Source organism: Poromitra crassiceps, assembly GCF_964638095.1.
Source record: "Poromitra crassiceps genome assembly, chromosome: 10".
NCBI classification, from domain to species: Eukaryota; Metazoa; Chordata; class Actinopteri; order Beryciformes; family Melamphaidae; genus Poromitra; species Poromitra crassiceps.
Genome location: NC_139631.1, coordinates 13,642,984 through 13,663,260, shown reverse-complemented (window position 1 = coordinate 13,663,260; position 20,277 = coordinate 13,642,984). Strand labels below are relative to the sequence as shown.

Here is a 20,277-nt window from a genome sequence, read left to right as displayed (position 1 = left end):
CCTCTATGACATCCCACCCTCCGCTAAGGCCATTAGGAGTAAAAACAAATATGGCGGCCCATCAAACCCCATCAAACACACTACGGTGACATTTCTAGACAGCTTTTGAACAGTGGACACCCCCGTGTCCAAGATGTCGCCACAAACCATATGTGCACGCGCTCAGGGAGACCTCCTCTATGACATCCCACCCTCCGCTAAGGCCATTAGGAGTAAAAAAAAATATGGCGGCCCATCAAACCCCATCAAACACACTACGGTGACATTTCTGGACAGCTTTTGACACAGTGGACACCCCCGTGTCCAAGATGTCGCCACAAACCATATGTGCACGCGCTCAGGGAGACCTCCTCTATGACATCCCACCCTCCGCTAAGGCCATTAGGAGTAAAAACAAATATGGCGGCCCATCAAACCCCATCAAACACACTACGGTGACATTTCTGGACAGCTTTTGAACAGTGGACACCCCCGTGTCCAAGATGTCGCCACAAACCATATGTGCACGCGCTCAGGGAGACCTCCTCTATGACATCCCACCCTCCGCTAAGGCCATTAGGAGTAAAAAAAAATGGCGGCATTAAAGCCTGGCAGGATAAGAAGGTTGGAAGAATTATAGAGAGACAATTATCCTCTCTCTCACCAATATGGGTAACATAGACTTCCCTCCTTGTCAGTTTTTCAGATTGGATGGATCATTTTCAGATTGGATGTTCATCATTCAAAATAAATGGTGAGAACCGGTCCACAAAACTTAACAACTGGGTGTGATTTTTTTATGTTACCCTAACCTTGACTGAACTGTTTTACTCATGCAACTTGTTTATCTTTTAAACTTTTAACTGTTTTGCTTGACTGGCCTAAGCCCTTAAACTCAAATGTTTTTACTTTACATTTCCCCTTAAGTATCTTCATAGTTGTTTAACTAAATAAATAAATATGTTCAATTGTGTACAACACTGTCACGTCCAGATTGTGTCTGCTGGTTGCAGCTCCAGTGACTATTTCACTCAAGCTACTTAAAAGTTAATCAAGACTTTATTCTTACACATAAGAACCTAAATCATAATTCCTCTCACCACGGCTCTGACAATGGCTCTGAAGACGGACCTGATGTCACCCATGTTGCTGTAAGTATAGTGTACATTTTATGTTTATTAAGGTTTTGTCTTAAGAACCAACAATGTTGCATCTTGGTAAATTTGGTCACATGCAGATTTGTAGACTATGTGCTGGTATTTATTTTGTGTAGATGAAAAACAAAGTAGCCTTTTCTTGTGTGAATGTGTGCGATGAAGTGAAACTGCTTTATTTGAAAATTTGTTGATCATTGTTCTCACAAAACAACTTGATGGTTAATGATAATAATGATAATATTTCTGATCAGAATTTGCTTTTTATTTTCTCCCTATTACAGAGCCTGGATGCTGACTGTGGTGATTCTATACCCAGATATCCAACATCCCCACTCTTATTTGAGGATGAACTTTCCACAGAGAGTGAACTTCACTTCAATGATCAACCTAATTGTAGCCCGAGTCACAAAATACCGGTAACTTCGTTCCTGATGACAGTGTTGGCATCGGTGTGTTAGAATCAAGGCAGTCTTTTACGGACTCTGACTCTGAATCCATTATTGGCAGTGGAGAACAACTTCCCCTTGTATATGACAGTCCTGATGAGTCAGTAAATGAGGAATCACATTTGGGAGAAGTCGGTCATGAAAAGTTTCCTCTGGGAAATGAAGACCCACTTTACACTGGTTCACGACTAACCCAAGCTCAGAATTTTTTACTTATACTTTCATTTGTTTTGAGACAAGGATGTTATTACAACAGAGGACTTAAAAAGATGTGAAAAACTCGTCGTAGATTTTGTCAAACAATTCGAAACACTGTATGGAAAGCAAAATGTGTCATTTAATGTACATTTATGTCTCCATTTGCCAGAATCTGTAAAGAATTGGGGACCTTTGTGGGCTCATTCTGGGTGCACGGTGGCTCAGTGGTAGAGCTGTCGCCTCACAGTCAGAAGGTCCTGAGTTCGATTCTCGCCTGGGACACTGTGGGCGCTGTGGTTGTGTTCCCCCCCATATCTTCAGTACCTACTGCCCAGGTGGGGTATCTCGTCGTAAGGGCCTTTCTCTCTGTGTGGAGTTTGCATGTTCTCCCCGTGCTCCCCCAGGGGGTTCCTCCGTATATAACCCCCCCCACTAAAAACATGCAGAAGATCAGATCGTCATCGTCATCCGACCAGTGACGACAACACCCGAAGTTGGTCCCCGGGCGCTGTACGAGAAAGCGACCACTGCTCCTGGCCTGCCCCCCGGAGGAAAGGACATGCCTGGATGGGTTAAATGCAGAGGACACTTTTCACCGGCCACCGTCAGCATGAGTGTGTTGTGGCCGCATGCATGTGTTGTGGTGTTCGTGTGACAATAAAAGACTTGTAAAAGGCTTGTCCCGTTACGAGAGTTTTTTTTTATATATTTGAGTCATTTAATGGAGAAATACTAAAAATGTTTCATGGCACTCAATGTGTTCCTTTACAGATAATGAAAGAATTCACATATCGGCAAGTATTGCCTCTTTTGAGGAATGATGCACTGAGAAATGCTGTGCCTGAATGCATCCAACTGTATAAAAACTTAACTGGTCAAAAAAGACTGAAGCAGTTTGAAAGAGTAGGCGATCAGGTTATTACCCTTGGTTTGCATTATTCACGAAAACTTAGTAGTGAAGAGACACTGGTCATGAGCAACTTCCAGTCACCGCGGATACAGTTGTGAAAATATTCAGTAGACTTCTAGTCAGCGGAGAACTGTATTACTCACAGGAGTTCACAAGAGTAGTGAAAAGGAACAGCTTCACTGTTTTGTTGCTGAATGGACACATAATCACTGTATACTATTACGTTGTAGTAGAGCAACATGGTAACAGGAAATGCTTTGCTCTTGGAAGAGAGTATGATATATCACACAGTACATTGATTAATGTTGAAAATGTAGTTGGTCTGAAAAGGGTTTTGCAGGGCAGGAAACAGATATTTGATGTGACAATGTTCAAAAGAAAATGTATGCTAATTGATCTGCCACAATATGCAAGCCTCTATGCATGCATTCCTCCAAGATCCAGTGTGGAGGATTGAACAGTGAAGGGCAAAGTAAATGTCTATTGGAAAAACTAATAGCATAATAGTATCCTATTGACACTAATAAGGCGGCCCACAGCACACATTTGCTTGAGTGACATCACTGATGACATCACAATTGCTGAAGTGACATCTCTGACTTCAGCCAGAGAAACTGAGCGTGCAAAGCTAAATCACACCCCAAAAAAGTGCACCCATGACACATCCTCTCTAGTCTCCACGCACAGATTTCTAGTACTAGAAGGGGTTAGGGTTAGGCTCACCCGCTGTGCGGATTCGCATTCACATCACTGATGACATCTCTCACTGATGACATCGCAATTGCTCAAGGTGACATCACTCAGCGCACAATTGCTCAACTTTGCATGTCATAGACATTGTGACATCAGTGAAACAATTGTTTTTTTTCCTCATTCCTGGTTAATCCTTGTCACATTCATGTTCTTACTATGCAAGGATATTATAACAGTTAAAAATATATGAAAAACTGATTGTATATTTTGTCAAACAATTTGAAACACTATGGAAAAAATGTCATTGTACAATTTGTCTTTTTATTTGCCAGAATCTGTAAAGAATTACAGACCTTTGTGGTCACATTGAGGATATATCTTTGAATAATTTAATGGGGAAATACTCAACTGTTTCATAAACAGTCTGAAAATGAGAACTCTATTAAGGTCTTTTCCTCCCACCATGTTGCCAACATGACGAACAAGGCATACAATTGTGTCCAATTGAGTATTGGTTTCAGTAAACACATTTTTTCATTTTGATATATGAAATGTGTAACTGCAAAGAATAAACATGTCTGTATATTAATATCTGTAAAGTTATGTCTTAACTCAAAGAAAAATCAATTGTTTCAATAAAACTATTACACGTAAACATGTTATGCAGTTTTTTGTCTTCATTACAATATCTTTTTTATAGCCTATGTATCAATATAAGCATGGATCCATGCTTAATTATGTTTATTGGAAAATATACAAGGTAAAAATGTGCAGTTCTTTATCCCAATATATTTTTTATATATGTTGCAATATATATCCATACATGTATGTACATGCATATATTGCAAAATATAAAGACAAACTATTACATGAAAAAATATAGTGCAGTTTTTGGTCTTCATTGCAATATATCTTTTTATATGTATCAATATATAGCCATGCATGGTCTATGCATATATTGCAGTATATTGGAAAATATAAACAGTATTTTCCATATATGGGAATGTATTATCTAATATATCCCATGATATTTTCCAATATACTGCAATATATTTTTGTTCCATAAGGGAGTGCCCAGTATAGTATTATATGTTCTAATACTAGATTTACTACGTGTGTATGAGCATGTACTGTGGCTTACCTTGGACAAATTACATAAAAGGCTATCTATGTTGTAGGAGAATGTCGCAAATGGAGCGACCTGAAATGTCACGATGCGTGTGTTTGGGTGGGTTTGATGGGCCGCCATATTTGTTTTTACTCCTAATGGCCTTAGCGGAGAGTGGGATGTCATAGAGGAGGTCTCCCCGAGCGCGTGCATATATGGTTTGTGCCGACATCTTGGACACGGGGGTGTCCACTGTGTCAAAAGCTGTCCAGAAATGTCACCGTAGTGTGTTTGATGGGGTTTGATGGGCCGCCATATTTGTTTTTACTCCTAATGGCCTTAGCGGAGGGTGGGATGTCATAGAGGAGGGTTCCCTGAGCGCGTGCACATATGGTTTGTGGCGACATCTTGGACACGGGGGTGTCCACTGTTCAAAAGCTGTCCAGAAATGTCACCGTAGTGTGTTTGATGGGGTTTGATGGGCCGCCATATTTGTTTTTACTCCTAATGGCCTTAGCGGAGGGTGGGATGTCATAGAGGAGGGTTCCCTGAGCGCGTGCACATATGGTTTGTGGCGACATCTTGGACACGGGGGTGTCCACTGTTCAAAAGCTGTCCAGAAATGTCACCGTAGTGTGTTTGATGGGGTTTGATGGGCCGCCATATTTGTTTTTACTCCTAATGGCCTTAGCGGAGGGTGGGATGTCATAGGGGAGGTCTCCCTGAGCGCGTGCACATATGGTTTGTGGCGACATCTTGGACACGGGGGTGTCCACTGTTCAAAAGCTGTCCAGAAATGTCACTGTAGTGTGTTTGATGGGGTTTGATGGGCAGCCATATTTGTTTTTACTCCTAATGGCCTTAGCGGAGGGTGGGATGTCATAGAGGAGGGTTCCCTGAGCGCGTGCACATATGGTTTGTGGCGACATCTTGGACACGGGGGTGTCCACTGTTCAAAAGCTGTCCAGAAATGTCACCGTAGTGTGTTTGATGGGGTTTGATGGGCCGCCATATTTGTTTTTACTCCTAATGGCCTTAGCGGAGGGTGGGATGTCATAGGGGAGGTCTCCCTGAGCGCGTGCACATATGGTTTGTGGCGACATCTTGGACACGGGGGTGTCCACTGTTCAAAAGCTGTCCAGAAATGTCACTGTAGTGTGTTTGATGGGGTTTGATGGGCCGCCATATTTGTTTTTACTCCTAATGGCCTTAGCGGAGGGTGGGATGTCATAGAGGAGGTCTCCCTGAGCGCGTGCACATATGGTTTGTGGCGACATCTTGGACACGGGGGTGTCCACTGTGTCAAAAGCTGTCCAGAAATGTCACGATGCGTGTGTTTGGGTGGGTTTGATGGGCCGCCATATTTGTTTTTACTCCTAATGGCCTTAGCGGAGGGTGGGATGTCATAGAGGAGGTCTCCCTGAGCGTGTGCACATATGGTTTGTGGCGACATCTTGGACACGGGGGTGTCCACTGTTCAAAAGCTGTCCAGAAATGTCACCGTAGTGTGTTTGATGGGGTTTGATGGGCCGCCATATTTGTTTTTACTCCTAATGGCCTTAGCGGAGGGTGGGATGTCATAGAGGAGGCCTCCCTGAGCGCGTGCACATATGGTTTGTGGCGACATCTTGGACACGGGGGTGTCCACTGTTCAAAAGCTGTCCAGAAATGTCACCGTAGTGTGTTTGATGGGGTTTGATGGGCCGCCATATTTGTTTTTACTCCTAATGGCCTTAGCGGAGGGTGGGATGTCATAGAGGAGGTCTCCCTGAGCGCGTGCACATATGGTTTGTGGCGACATCTTGGACACGGGGGTGTCCACTGTTCAAAAGCTGTCCAGAAATGTCACCGTAGTGTGTTTGATGGGGTTTGATGGGCCGCCATATTTGTTTTTACTCCTAATGGCCTTAGCGGAGGGTGGGATGTCATAGGGGAGGTCTCCCTGAGCGCGTGCACATATGGTTTGTGGCGATATCTTGGACACGGGGGTGTCCACTGTGTCAAAAGCTGTCCAGAAATGTCACGATGCGTGTGTTTGGGTGGGTTTGATGGGCCGCCATATTTGTTTTTACTCCAAATGGCCTTAGCAGAGGGTGGGATGTCATAGAGGAGGTCTCCCTGAGCGTGTGCACATATGGTTTGTGGCGACATCTTGGACACGGGGGTGTCCACTGTTCAAAAGCTGTCCAGAAATGTCACCGTAGTGTGTTTGATGGGGTTTGATGGGCCGCCATATTTGTTTTTACTCCTAATGGCCTTAGCGGAGGGTGGGATGTCATAGAGGAGGTCTCCCTGAGCGCGTGCACATATGGTTTGTGGCGACATCTTGGACACGGGGGTGTCCACTGTGTCAAAAGCTGTCCAGAAATGTCACCGTAGTGTGTTTGATGGGGTTTGATGGGCCGCCATATTTGTTTTTACTCCTAATGGCCTTAGCGGAGGGTGGGATGTCATAGAGGAGGTCTCCCTGAGCGCGTGCACATATGGTTTGTGGCGACATCTTGGACACGGGGGTGTCCACTGTTCAAAAGCTGTCCAGAAATGTCACCGTAGTGTGTTTGGGTGGGTTTGATGGGCCGCCGTATTTGTTTTTACTCCTAATGGCCTTAGCTGAGAGTGGGATGTCATAGAGGAGGTCTACCCGAGTGTGTGCATATGTTTGGCAAACTCCCATTTTGAACACAAACCTGTCCAGTGTCCAATTTGTAAAGGCTATGCACTCCAGTGAACAGCTTTTATCTATTAAGATACTGAGAAGAAAGTTCTCAATGTTATTGAAACAGTTATTGTCATACAGAAACATCATTTGTATTGTATAGCTTCATTTAAATGCTTAGTTTATTAGTTTAATGTGGAAAATAATCATTTTTCATTCGCCCCTGTCTGCTCTATAATTGTGCAGAATCGTTCTTTTACTTTGAAATTTTTTGAAAAATCTCACTGGAACTTCTTATATTTGCTAGCTCTTATATTTGCTCATAGAACGCAGCTCAGAAATTCCTGCTCATTTGACACTGGCGTCCCATACCACGCTTGCTTGCATCATGGAGACGTCGGTTTCAAGATAAGACTTTCTGTGAAGTTACTTTCTTATTTTGGAGGGGGACATGAGCATGGACGTGACTTTCCTCGGGACCGGCTCCGCCTACCCGTCGCCTCACCGCGGCGCCTCGGCGGTCGTGCTGCGGACGGAGGGGGAGTGCTGGCTGTTTGACTGCGGAGAGGGAACCCAGACCCAGCTGATGAGGAGCCCGCTGAGAGCCAGTGAGTTACACAGGGTCCCCACCCCACAAAAGTTAAATAAAGCCTTGGCTGGGAGTTCTTGAAAACGATTGGTTGGCCTTGATGGTGCGTTCTTGTTTTTCTAACAGGGAATATGGTGATGATATAATGAGACTATTAAAGCTAGCTAGATATGACTATAGTTGTTGGATATGGTAATATGCTGATATGAGACTGTTTTAGGTCTTAGGGACTTGTGTCGAACACGGCACAAGTCCCTAAAGGGGCTAGGTCTTAGATGTTGATATGGTGATATGAGACTAGATACTGTCTTAGAATAGATGATACTGTAACGTGTTTGGGTAATCCAGGTATTACCTGTATGTGATGTGCAACCTAAGTGTCTGGATCGCAGCTAGGAACTGATGTGTGTGGGTGTGTTCCTAGGGGGAAGGGGATGTATGTGACCAGCGGCCGGGGCGGAGGCCAGTCAGGCCAGGGTGGGCGAGCTGACCGGGTGGTTTAGAGCTAGCAGCGAAGCTAGCTGCTAGGAGCGTGTATTGTGAAGACAAGAATAAAGAGCCTGTACCAACTTCAAGTCTCCAGTTCCTTGGACGAATACCTACTTCGTTACATTGGTGCCAGACAGTAAAGCGGTAACGCCTCTGATTCGGCCGAGAGGGGAGAGGGTGAGAAGGAACGGCAAAAGAGACGGGTGGTGCGGCTTTTTGGCTCTAGAAACTAGCGCTAGTAAGTTAGCTACCAGGGGTGCTAACTGCTAACTGCTAGCTGCAACCACGTGCGATGGTGCGCGGAGAATCAAGTATCTCCGGAGAATGGCCATCGGTGAACGGGAGGAAAGGAGAGCTGACGGCGGGGATCAGCTCGATGCTGGCGGGCATGGAGGCCCGTGTGTTGAGAGAGGTCGGACGGCTGGTGCAAGAGACTCCTGCCTGGGCAGTGGAGGTGATGCGGGCGCTGCGAGAAGTCATGCAGCGGGTGGACTTGATGAGCGCGGAGGTAATGCAGCGGGGAGAGCGGCCGGAAGAGCCACGAAAGAGACTGTGTTGGACCTGCAGAGAGCCGGGCCACGTGGCGAGGTGGTGCCGATGCGGTTCCGGGAGACGGACCGGGTATGCGGGACAACGACATGGACAGCAGGGAGCCTGCTGGACATGTAGCGAGATTGGACATCTAGCCAGAGAGTGTCCAAAGGCTGTCGGAGATCGGGGGACAGCGGGAGAAGAGAGACGTGCAGGCGGCAGACAGGTGAGACTCTGCTGGACTTGCCAGTCACCGGAGCACTTGGCCAGGGACTGCACTGAGAGTGTGGAGGCCGGAGGTGAGACGCAGGCTGGGAAGAGCGTGAACAGCCAGAGGGAAGAGAGGGACATCGTCTGCAGCGTTGTTACAGTCGGGAGAGCGACGCTCGTGTCTCCGAGTGAGCGAGAGGGGTTACCGGCGGGGGAACCGGCCCAGCCTAACCGCTATACACCCCCTAACGTTGCACTGCGGAGAGCCGAGGGGAAGATCGACGCCGGTGGTGTTCGCTCTGCTGTCCTCAACCCTGGAGGAGGGGGACGGAAAAACGAGCGAGTGCGAGGCCGGGAGGACGACGCCAGGGTCAGCTGGAGAGTCGACGGGCGCGAGTGGAGACCGGAGGACGAGGATGTCGATCCGGTGCTCGTTCGTGCATTTGCTACTGGAACAAGCAAAAAGGGGGGACCGAAAAGAGTGCTTCAGGGGAATTGGTGAAGCTGGGAAAAGGGGGGATGGAAATGGGGTTTAAAAGAAAAGCTAAGGAAAATGTGGGGGGCTTGTGTTTGAATTGAAATGTGTGAAAAAGAAGGAAATAATGAAAAACTAGACATTATGGAGTGCCTAATGGGAAACTAGACAGTATGGGGGTACCTAATGGAAAACTAGACATTACGGAGTACCTAATGAAAAACTGGACATTATGACGGGGGTGCTGAAAAGAAAAGACTGGTTGTTGGGGAATTATAATTTGATGTGGTGATGGGAAAAATGTTGTGTTGGTGTGTTTTGGTACAGGGGGATATGTGTGGGTTGTGGGTGTCGACGTGGGCGTCGAGCTAATGTTGGGTGAGGAGTATGTAACGTGTTTGGGTAATCCAGGTATTACCTGTATGTGATGTGCAACCTAAGTGTCTGGATCGCAGCTAGGAACTGATGTGTGTGGGTGTGTTCCTAGGGGGAAGGGGATGTATGTGACCAGCGGCCGGGGCGGAGGCCAGTCAGGCCAGGGTGGGCGAGCTGACCGGGTGGTTTAGAGCTAGCAGCGAAGCTAGCTGCTAGGAGCGTGTATTGTGAAGACAAGAATAAAGAGCCTGTACCAACTTCAAGTCTCCAGTTCCTTGGACGAATACCTACTTCGTTACAATACATTAAATGCATTGATGTTCAGTCAGGTGAACGCCCCAGAATAGCTGACAGCGTGGGGCTGACGCATCGCGAGTTGACGTGAAAAGCCAGTTAATCCAGAACACCTGTAACCCCTCCTTTCATAGTTGAGGAGCACCAGGTTAGAGCCCTTACTATGTAAGCAACATGTCAGGAAAGCTGCAGGGCCAGACAATGTTTTTACCTTTACTTTGAAAAACTGTGCTGACCAACTTGCCCCCGTTCTTACTGATCTTTTTAACTGTTTTTTGTGCACACTTAAAATCCCGGCATTGTATAAATCTGCCACTGTCATTCCTGTGCCCAAAAATTCTTGCCTAAATGATTACAGGCCCATCGCGCTGACCCCTGTGATAATGAAGGTTTTTGAACGGCTTGTATGCGACCACCTGTCTAGCATTGTAAAACTAGACAAATATCAGTTCGCCTACCAGCCCAACAGGTCTGTAGAGGATGCTGTGTCCATGTGCCTCCACACCATCCTGCTGCATCTAGAGGCCTCTGCCACTTACGCCAGAATTATTTTTATTGATTTTAGTTCCGTGTTTAATAGATTGTGCCTTTTAAATTATTTGAAAAACTTAAACTGCTAGGTATTGATGACTCTCTGTGCCACCTGATCTTAGACTTTCTCTCAGACCGAGAACAGGTGGTTAAAATTGGCAACCTGCTCTCTAAGTCTCTGACCCTGAACACCGGGACCCCCCAGGGCTGTGTTCTCTCTGCTTTCCTCTATCTTGTTTACACAAATGACTGCGTCTCCCACTCCAACTCTGTCCATTTCTTTAAATACGCTGACGACACAACAGTAGTGGGTCTAATCAAGAACGACGATGAATCAGCCTACAGAGCTGAAGTACACAGGCTTGTCGACTGGTGTAAAGAAAACGACCTGCTCCTAAACACTTCCAAAACAAAAGAAGTGATTGTAGATTTCCGGCACGGTGAAGCAGTTCACCCTCCTCTGCTCATCAATGGCCAGCAGGTGGAGTGAGTGAACAGTTTTAAATTCCTTGGCACAACCATTTGTGAAAACTTAAAATGGGAGGCCAACACCGACCTCATTATTAGCAAGGCCCACCAGAGGCTCCACTCACTGCAACAGCTCAGGAGGTTTGGAGTGTCCAAGGAGGGGAAGCTCAGCTTTTATAGAGCCACTGTTGAGAGTGTCCTCACTTTCTCAGTGTCTGTGTGGCACGGCAACACAAGCGAGCACGACAAGGCTCGGCTAGAGAGAATAGTGCGCACGGCGTCAAAGATAATTGGCTGCGACCTTCCTTCTGTGGCCTCCCTATACGCCACACGCATCAAGCGAAAGGGGGAGAAGGTGATGCGAGACCCCTCGCACCCCGCTTACTCCTTCTTCAAGCCCCTCCCCTCTGGTAGGAGGCTCCAGAGCATAAGGTGTAGGACATCTCGCTTCAAAAACTGTACATATCCTGAGGCTGTCCGACACCTCAACTCTAGCCCAAGAGCACAGACACTTTGTGCTAGAAGGGTCAACACCAGCTACGCTAGGCTTCTTTGCACTTTATGACCAAAAGCACTTTAAAAAATAGTTTAGCACTTTCTTTTTAAATACTTTGTAAGCACTTTTTATCGAGCATTTTTTAGCTCCCTGTGGCACTGTGGCACTCTGCTTTTCAAGATTCAAGATTCAAGATTTTTATTGTCACTCCATGGTACAAGTATCACGTGTGAAATTCTTGTGCTGTGGACTCCGTTTACAACATAGTACAAATATAACAGGGCATATGAGTGCAAAAACAACAAGAGACACAACAAGCAATAACAACAAGCAATAACAAGCAATAACAGGTTCCATGAATTGTTTTTTAAAATGTCGTTATTATCCTTTTTATTACTTCCTTGTTTTTGTATGTATGGAACTCTCTGCATCTATGTCTCCTCTCCTGTGATTCTATCTGATTCTATGTGAGCATTTCTGCACCAAGACAATTTCCAATCAACCATGTGTTGAAATGGCAAATAAAGTTCTATTCTATTCTATGTTGGATATCATGGTAGTATGCTGATATGATATGAGACTAGAATATACTGTCTTAGATGTTGAGTATGTAGCTGATATGAGACTAGATACTGTCTTAGATGTTGTATGGTGATATGAGACTAGATACTGTATTATTGTTTAAATATTTTGTGAAAGCACTAATAGTCATCCCTGCAATATTGTCGCAATATCGACATTGATGTATACTATTTGGTCAAAAATATTGTGATATTTGATTTTGTCCATATACAACTGAACATTTCACACTTGTAGAAAATACAGACATATAGCTTGTTTGCAACCACGTGATTCCGATGGCATCGCTGGGGGGCAGCTTTCCCAGAGCTACTATAGAGAATGGAGGAAAGCGAGTATGCAAGAGGGTTGGATGCTGCTCCACACTGCAGGTATCACCAGATTATTGCAAAACATATAGGATAATATGATCCATATAGAATAAAGAGAAGCGATTTTTTCAGCAACCTGTCTGATTTTGCTGTGCTTTCCTATGTAGCCTGCCCAGCATGATCACGTGGTTTGCAAACAAGCCAATGGTCAATGGGCCCCTTGACGTGACGTCACCTGAAAACCAGCTATAATATCATGTATCACCATTCAGCCTAAAAATACAGAGATATGATTTTTCATCCATAATATTGACCAGTTCTATGCCAGAGGAAGTGGGGTGTAGCTCACCCAGATAAAGATATTCATGTGGTGCAGAAGGTTGGTGGTTCAATCCCTGCATCAGACTCTGGCTTCAGAAATGTTCACAAGATAAGCTGCTGACTGTAAGATACAAGCAGTGGTCCATCTTTATCATCAGTAGTTTGAACACCGATATCAATAAGCTGATGAAGGAAACTGGACAGTCCCTGGCTTTAGCTCAGTGAGATAAACAGCTGCTTGGTGCGTAGTTCTTCACTGGTTCAAATCCCACCTGTCTCATATCTCTGTGGAACAGTCCCCTGACTGTCAGCAAGTACCTCATACAACCCCACATCAAAAAATCGATCGATCGAACGAACAATCCCTATAACAATATCCCAGCTCTACCATAAGAAATGTGGGCAAATTGCCCTCCGACCAACCATGTAACTATGACCTCAGTGCTGTATGTCCGTAGCACCTACTCGAGTGTTACCATACTATGTCATGATTTCCATCCAGGCCGAATCACCAAAGTGTTCATCTCCCACCTGCATGGCGACCACCTGTTCGGCCTTCCTGGTCTGCTGTGCACCGTCAGCCTGAACAGCAGCCCCAGCCCCACGCAGGACCCCCCCACTGTGGACATCTACGGCCCACGGGGGCTCCGCCACTTCCTGAGGGTCACGCTGGGACTCACAGGGTCACAGCTTCTCTTCCCTTATGCAGGCAGGTCCATCACATACACACTCAGTGCCAATGTCCACACTGCAGAGGACAGACATGAAGACAGAAAAACACAGGCACAGCCAGAGTCATGTTTTGTACATTAAACTTTTCCAGTTGCCCACTACAGCATCCTCAATGCAATAGTGTTAATTTCGTCAACAAAAACGAAAAATGTTTGTCAACTACCTGTTTTTTTCCAAGACTAAGACGAGACTCAAATGCTCAAACTTTTAGTCGACTGAAACTTGACTAAATAAAAACGGGATGAGGTTCACTAAATATAAAAACTAACGAGGACATTTGAGACAGGACTTAGACTAAGAATTAAAAAAAAATAGACAACAAAATTAACACTACAATACAACACTGATTATATTTCTGAAAACAGAAAATCAGGCTGCGCATCGGTGGCAGCCTGTGTCTGTATTGTGGAATTGTGATTCAGAATCAAGCCATCATGCATCCCCATACTATGGAATCCATAGTGCGTGGATATTAGGATTCATCCATATATATTGATTTGACTCTGGTTGTTGTATACTGTACAATGTTATGTATTTTTTAATGTTTTCTTATACCATAACTTGGCTACAAAAATGTTGTCCATGAAGACTTTATCTATTTGCTGTATTCCCCCCATTATTATCGGTTCTGCTATGGTCTACTTTATTCTTGATTATCTTTATTGTATGGTACTCTAATGCAGGGGTTCTCAACCTTTTGTAACTTAAGCCTTTGGCATACTCTTCGCGCCCAGCCAAGCGCATAGGGCGCGCGGCGATTTTGACATCATCGCACGGGGCGTGTCGGGGGGCGAGGCCTGAGCGCCGCGCGGCGCATCCATGGAGATTTTTCTATCAGCGCGTCGGTTTTTGCTGCCTGTGTCTGTGAGATCTCCGTGGTAGCTATCAGCGGATATCTGCTGTGATTGAGTCCTCACCGTCCTCATCGTCGTAAAGTCGCCTTCGAAGCATGACGTTCGATTATAACGAACTACGTAGTTGTGTGGCTTAGCCTTACCAAATGTTGAGGGTCGTTTTTTAGAATTTAATACATAGAATTGGGAACGTTACATTCAATTTGATTCAGACTGCCTGGCACAAATCGCTGCCATTTTCCCCTGGAGCTTCCACAGGAGGAGGGGGGTGGGAGGAGCGAGCTGCGCACTTACTATGTTCTGTTTTGGCCCGCAAAGAGTGCGCGCGCCCTCCGTGGAGCCCCGCCTCCAGCGCGTGCGCGAAGAGTATGCCAGGCGCTTAAAGGCCCACTTCTGATTGTTAAAACAGTTCCGAGGACCACCTTCCCAGATAAATGAAGGAGAGAGGAAAAAAAGTCAATTATGCATTTTAATTGGAAGTTTTTGATCCATGTAATTCTTGAGGACATTAAGATGTAACAATAAATAAATAACTACGGTAGCTGTAATCACACTTTTTTATTTTATTCGTATTAATATATTTGGCAATACCACTGCCTCCGTGACCCACTACTACACGGTGCTCTGAGGCCCACCAGTGGGCCGCGACCCAGTGGTTTAGAATAGCTGCTCTAATGTACTCTACCCTGATCTACTCTACTCCCCTCTGCTTTATGCTACTGTCCTTCACTCCAGTCCATGAGCTGGAGCCCACTCCTGACCAGAGTCCACCAGAGGGGCAGCTCAGCCTCGAGGTTTGTGATTGATTTTCATGTTATTTCTTTTCAATAACAAATCACATCTTACTCCTCGGCGGAGAGGACAGCTTTGAATGCTGTGCGTTTACACACCTGGCTGAAAGGGTCCTTTAATGCAGTGGTTCCCAACCACCGGGCCGCGGACCAGTACCGGGCCGCAACGCATTTAGTACCGGGCCGCGAGCCCGGTCCAATTTTTTTTTTTTTTTTTTACAAACTTCAACTTGAAACTATGTTTCAACTACCACACAGCCTATACTATTATAGCCTATGTTTATAAAATATATATATATATATATATATATTATTATTATTAAAATTGACAACCGGTCCGCAACTTTTTTTCCATCTATTTACCGGTCCTTGGTACAAAAAAGGATGGGAACCCCTGCTTTAATGTTTTTATAACACTTCATGTAATCTCAGATATCTGGTAAGAAAAACAAACAAACAAACAAACAAACAAACACAAATGTGGAATTTCACAGTATTTAATTGACTACTTGCACAACTCCACTACTTCCTGAAATGAGTAGGGCATCTTGGTTTCCTGTCCTACACTATTGGATGAACTGATTCATGTCAGGTGTTGCCTGACTGCTGCAGTCACAACAACAGTGATCAGGCACACCTGACATTAATCAGTTCATCCAATAGTGTAGGACAGGAAACCAAGATGCCCTACTCATTTCAGGAAGTAGTGGAGTTGTGCAAGTAGTCTATTGAATTCAACTTCCAATCCAATTCCTGTAGGTTTTTCAAATTCCAATCTCAATTCTTCAGTTGATGCAGTTAATTCATGAATATCAGCGTGACGTGACTTGACACCCAGAAATGCGGAGACAATAGTATGAGTTGTGCCAAACAAATGTTAATATCTCAAAAACTATACATGACATCGCTTATATTTTGACATTCTGAGTGAGAGCAGAAGTAGCTCAAGAGTTTGATGTATGACATGCATGTCGTGTTAAAGTTGTGTGAACTGTCGCAGTTTTTATAATGTAAACAGAGTTAACTGGCTAGAGTCAGACATTCAAGCCTCGCGTTGGGCTCCATAGGGTTCCATTGCCTTTGCCACCCAGTGACGCGGTTTGTTTACCAAAATGCTGCTCGGCTGATCCCTCGTATTGACACCAACCCTGGTGTGTATTGTGCTTTTTCTTTTCTTTTCCTTCCTTTAGATGACAGCAGAGTCTGGTCCTCTCCACCCCCAGGAGCGCCCGGGGCAGACCATCACCCTGGACGTCTCCACTGACTGTTACCTCCTCTTTGAAGACAAGAGGTTTGTGGTCAAGGCCTTCAGGCTGTTCCACCGCATTCCCTCCTTCGGCTTCTCCGTTCAAGAGCAGGATCGGCCTGGGAGACTGAACAGCGAGCTACTAAAGGAACTAGGTAAATCCACTTGAGACACTTTGTAGCTTTTTCAATGCTGATGGAGGGAAATAAAGTATAACCACTCAGATTCAAACCTGTGCAGTGACAGTACATGAAAGCTTTACACTCTCGCATGCACTTTGCTGTTTCCATATTTTTCTTTTTTTCTTTGCTCTCTAAACTTAATTTAATTCTATTTCAGGATCATTTTAGGCCAGAATATTTGCACTAACATGGCCATGGTTAGGAGGGAGTGTGACTCCCACTGCGGTTGCCCACCTACTTTGACTGGTCCAACTTTGTGTCCCCTAGGCCTGAAACCAGGACCGCTGTACGGCCGGCTGAAAGCCGGAGAGTCGGTGACATTAGAGAACGGGCGCGTGGTGTCGCCTAGCGAGGTCCTGGAGGAGCCCATACCAGGGAGGAAAGTCTGTGTTTTGGGGGACTGCAGCTCTGTCATGGGGGAAGGGCCGCTGAAGGCGTGCAGCCGAGCGGACGTCTTGGTGCACGAGGCCACGCTGGGCGACGAGCACCGGGAGAAAGCAGTGGAGCACGGGCACAGCACTCCTCAGATGGCGGCGGCGGTGGCCCGGGCCTGCTGCGCGCGGCGGCTGGTGCTGTCCCACTTCAGCCAGAGGTACAAGCCCAGCGCCCTGCACAGGGACGGGGACCAGGACGCCGTGGAGGAGCTGAAGAGACAGGCCGAAGACGCTCTGCAGGGCAGCGGGGTGGACGTGACGCTGGCTGAGGACTTTCTCACTCTGACCGTACCGCTCAGAAGGCCGCAGTAACGCTATTCAACACAGAGTGAGTCGGTGAATGTCTGGCTGCGACATGCTGCTTCAGCTGGCTGTCTGTCACCATGGAAGTGAAGAGATTGTTTAAAAGTTAACAAGCCAACTACATATTCCCTCACATCCACATTGCATCCACGCCATTATTCAACTCTCTGTCTTGTTGATATGTAATCCGAAATGTATAGCCTTTTATTTTTTTGCTGAATTCTATATCCAAATCAAAGTGAATAGTCTGAATTAAAGGAGGTTTATTTCAGACTTAAAGATGATACATCTTAAATTAGGGCTTCTCAACGGTGGCAGTATTGAAATAATTAATCATCAAAACTGGAAATGAGCGTAAATTATGTATTAGTGAGGCTGAAACCAGGAAATTGTTATGCTGTATTCTTGCTTTTAGTCAATTTAGAAAGGTGATCTAGAGCCTAAGTCTATGTTTAGATGTCCAGAAATTAATCTCTTGCCATAACAAAGTCTATTTAACAGTTTCTAAATTGACTAGGCAAAGGCATGACCCGCCCCTCTCTGCCTCTGATTGGCTGACTGTACTCGGCTGCTCCCACCTTCTTTCCAGGCGAGCCAGAAGTATCTCAAACGTGAGCAGCAGGTGCAAAACAATCATTAAATCAACAAGCATGAGATACTTCATTATATGGAATGTTACAATTGCAAACCCTATATCTGAGTTATTTAGCCCTACTTAGCCTATTGCACAGACGTGTAATTTTTTCTTGTCATTCCAAATTTAATCATATTGTTGCTCTGATCTTCCTTCATGTACATCGGTACATTCAGCTTGGGGGGTGGTGGTGGTTGCTTAAACCTGTGCTAAAACTCTGGTGTCACTCCACAATTACTCTTTAGGCTTTAGGGCAAGGTGCCACAACAGTCTACTGGAAATTTCTTCGACCCAGTAATGTTGTTTCTTATTAACTTTTATGATTGAAATGTCATATGTATGCCTAGTGGATGAAATTCAACTTGGTTGCTAAGAGTTGCATGCTGGGCAATTTAAATGACCATAATGAGATAATTAATCGCTAAAGATGGAAATTAGCATGAATTATATAAATAGTTGGGCTGAAACCAGGAAATTGTTGTACTGTATTGTTGCTTTTAATCCATTTAGAATGGTGATCTAGAGTCTAAATTGATGTTTGGATGTCCAGAAATTCATCTCTTGTCATAACCGAGTCTACTTAACTATTTCTAAATTGACTAAAAGCTCGAATATACAGTAGCCTTTTCCAGATTTTGACCTATAGCCAGACACTTCAAAAGTCATGCAGAGAGAAATAAAGTCATACAGAGAGAAATACAGCATCAGTGGCAGTGCCTTTGTGCTTCACTGTGTATGTCAGCTGCCTTCAGAGGGAGAGGTTGTGAGTTCTAACCTGCGATGTGCACAGATTGAATTTTCATCAGTTTTTTAGGCAGCAAAGTTATTTTTATTTGAATAAAAGTGGAAATAGGCATAACAATCTTCTTTTAGAATTCTACTAGAATTCTCCACCACCACAGTCAGTACATTTTGAAAGTTGACAGCCAGAGGGAGAAACTGATAAGCTCTGAGAAAAACCTGCGTTAAGCATTATGGCCCAGTAGCTCAGCACATTGAAGCTTGTGGGTTCGAGCCTCAGTGTCTTTTGAGGCTGTGGGTTCGATCCTCAGTCAGTTTTGAATGTTGACAGCCAGGAGAAGGAGTGATTTAAAGTCCTGAGAAAACCTCTCTTGAGAAGTCAGACCTGGTGGCGCAGTGAGTTGGCATGGTGCCCAGCATTATTGAGGTCTGAAATAATTTTGAGGTCGTGGTTTCGAGTCTCAGTCAGTCTTGAGTGGTGAAAGCCAGACAAAAGAAAGAAAAGGGAGCTGGTGGTACGATGGACTTTTTGACCACATAGATGCGGGAACATACGTGTGGCAGGTTTGATTCCCGCTCCACCACCACAGTCAGTACATTTTGAAAGTTGACAGCCAGAGGAAAAACTGATAAGCTCTGAGAAAAACCCATCTCTGGCACACACACACACACTCTCTCTTTCTCACACACACACACGCACACGCACATTTGGGACGGCACGGTGGCACAGTGGTTGCCTCACAGCAAGAAGGTCCCAGGTTCGAACCCTGGTCTGTTCCAGGTCCTTTCTGTGTGGAGTTTGCATGTTCTCCCCGTGTCCGTGTGGGTTTTTTCTCCGGGTGCTCCGGTTTCCTCCCACCATCAAAGAAAGACATGTATGTTAGGGTTAATACTCCTGTCAGTGCCCCTGTCCAAGGTACTGGCAAAATAACTGGAGTTGGTCCCCGGGCGCTGCACAGTGGCTGCCCACTGCTCCTAGTTCTAGGAAGGTTCCTAGTAGAGGATGGGTCAAATGCAGAGGATGAATTTCCCCATGGTGCTAAAACTCTGGTGTCACTCCACATTTACTCTTTAGTCTTTAGTTTAGGGCATACATGGGCATACATGGGCAACATAGCATGCGGCCGTATGTGGCCCGCGGTGGAATTGCACAATTTTTTTATTTATTTTATTTATTTTTTACAGTGCACTTGAACGCAACATGCAATATACCCGCTGAATAAGTGTCCAAATGTTCATGTCATTCTGGGCAATACTCTTCTGTTATAGCATTTCAGTCTGAAATATGGAATATCTTTCAATAATATTTATGACTAAAAGGCTAAAAGTAATCTCATGTGTAAGAAATGACTGTTCTACATTGAAGTAGAAATTTAAATAATTAACTTGTTGGTTTTGGATTTATTTAGCTTCAAGAGTGCATTTGTGTTCTTGTGTGACCCTCAACACAGGCTTTGAGAATCCCGGGCCACTTACTGATACTTATGCTTAAATTAACCCACTCATATTCTGGTTTATTTCAAGAAAAACATTTCGGCTAGTGG

General features: G+C 45.2%; 1 protein-coding gene across 1 annotated transcript; it reads left to right on the top strand.

The window, feature by feature from the left end:
• Window positions 1–7,598: 7,598 nt before the first annotated feature.
• elac1 (elaC ribonuclease Z 1) lies at window positions 7,599–17,367 on the top strand (the record flags this gene model as incomplete). The annotated part of the gene is made up of 5 exons (XM_083645285.1): window positions 7,599–7,755; window positions 13,319–13,525; window positions 15,138–15,196; window positions 16,384–16,594; window positions 16,889–17,367. The coding sequence occupies 5 exons, from the start codon at window positions 7,599–7,601 to the stop codon at window positions 17,365–17,367; spliced, it is 1,113 nt and encodes a 370-aa protein (XP_083501411.1).
• Between the last annotated feature and the right edge of the window lie 2,910 nt (window positions 17,368–20,277).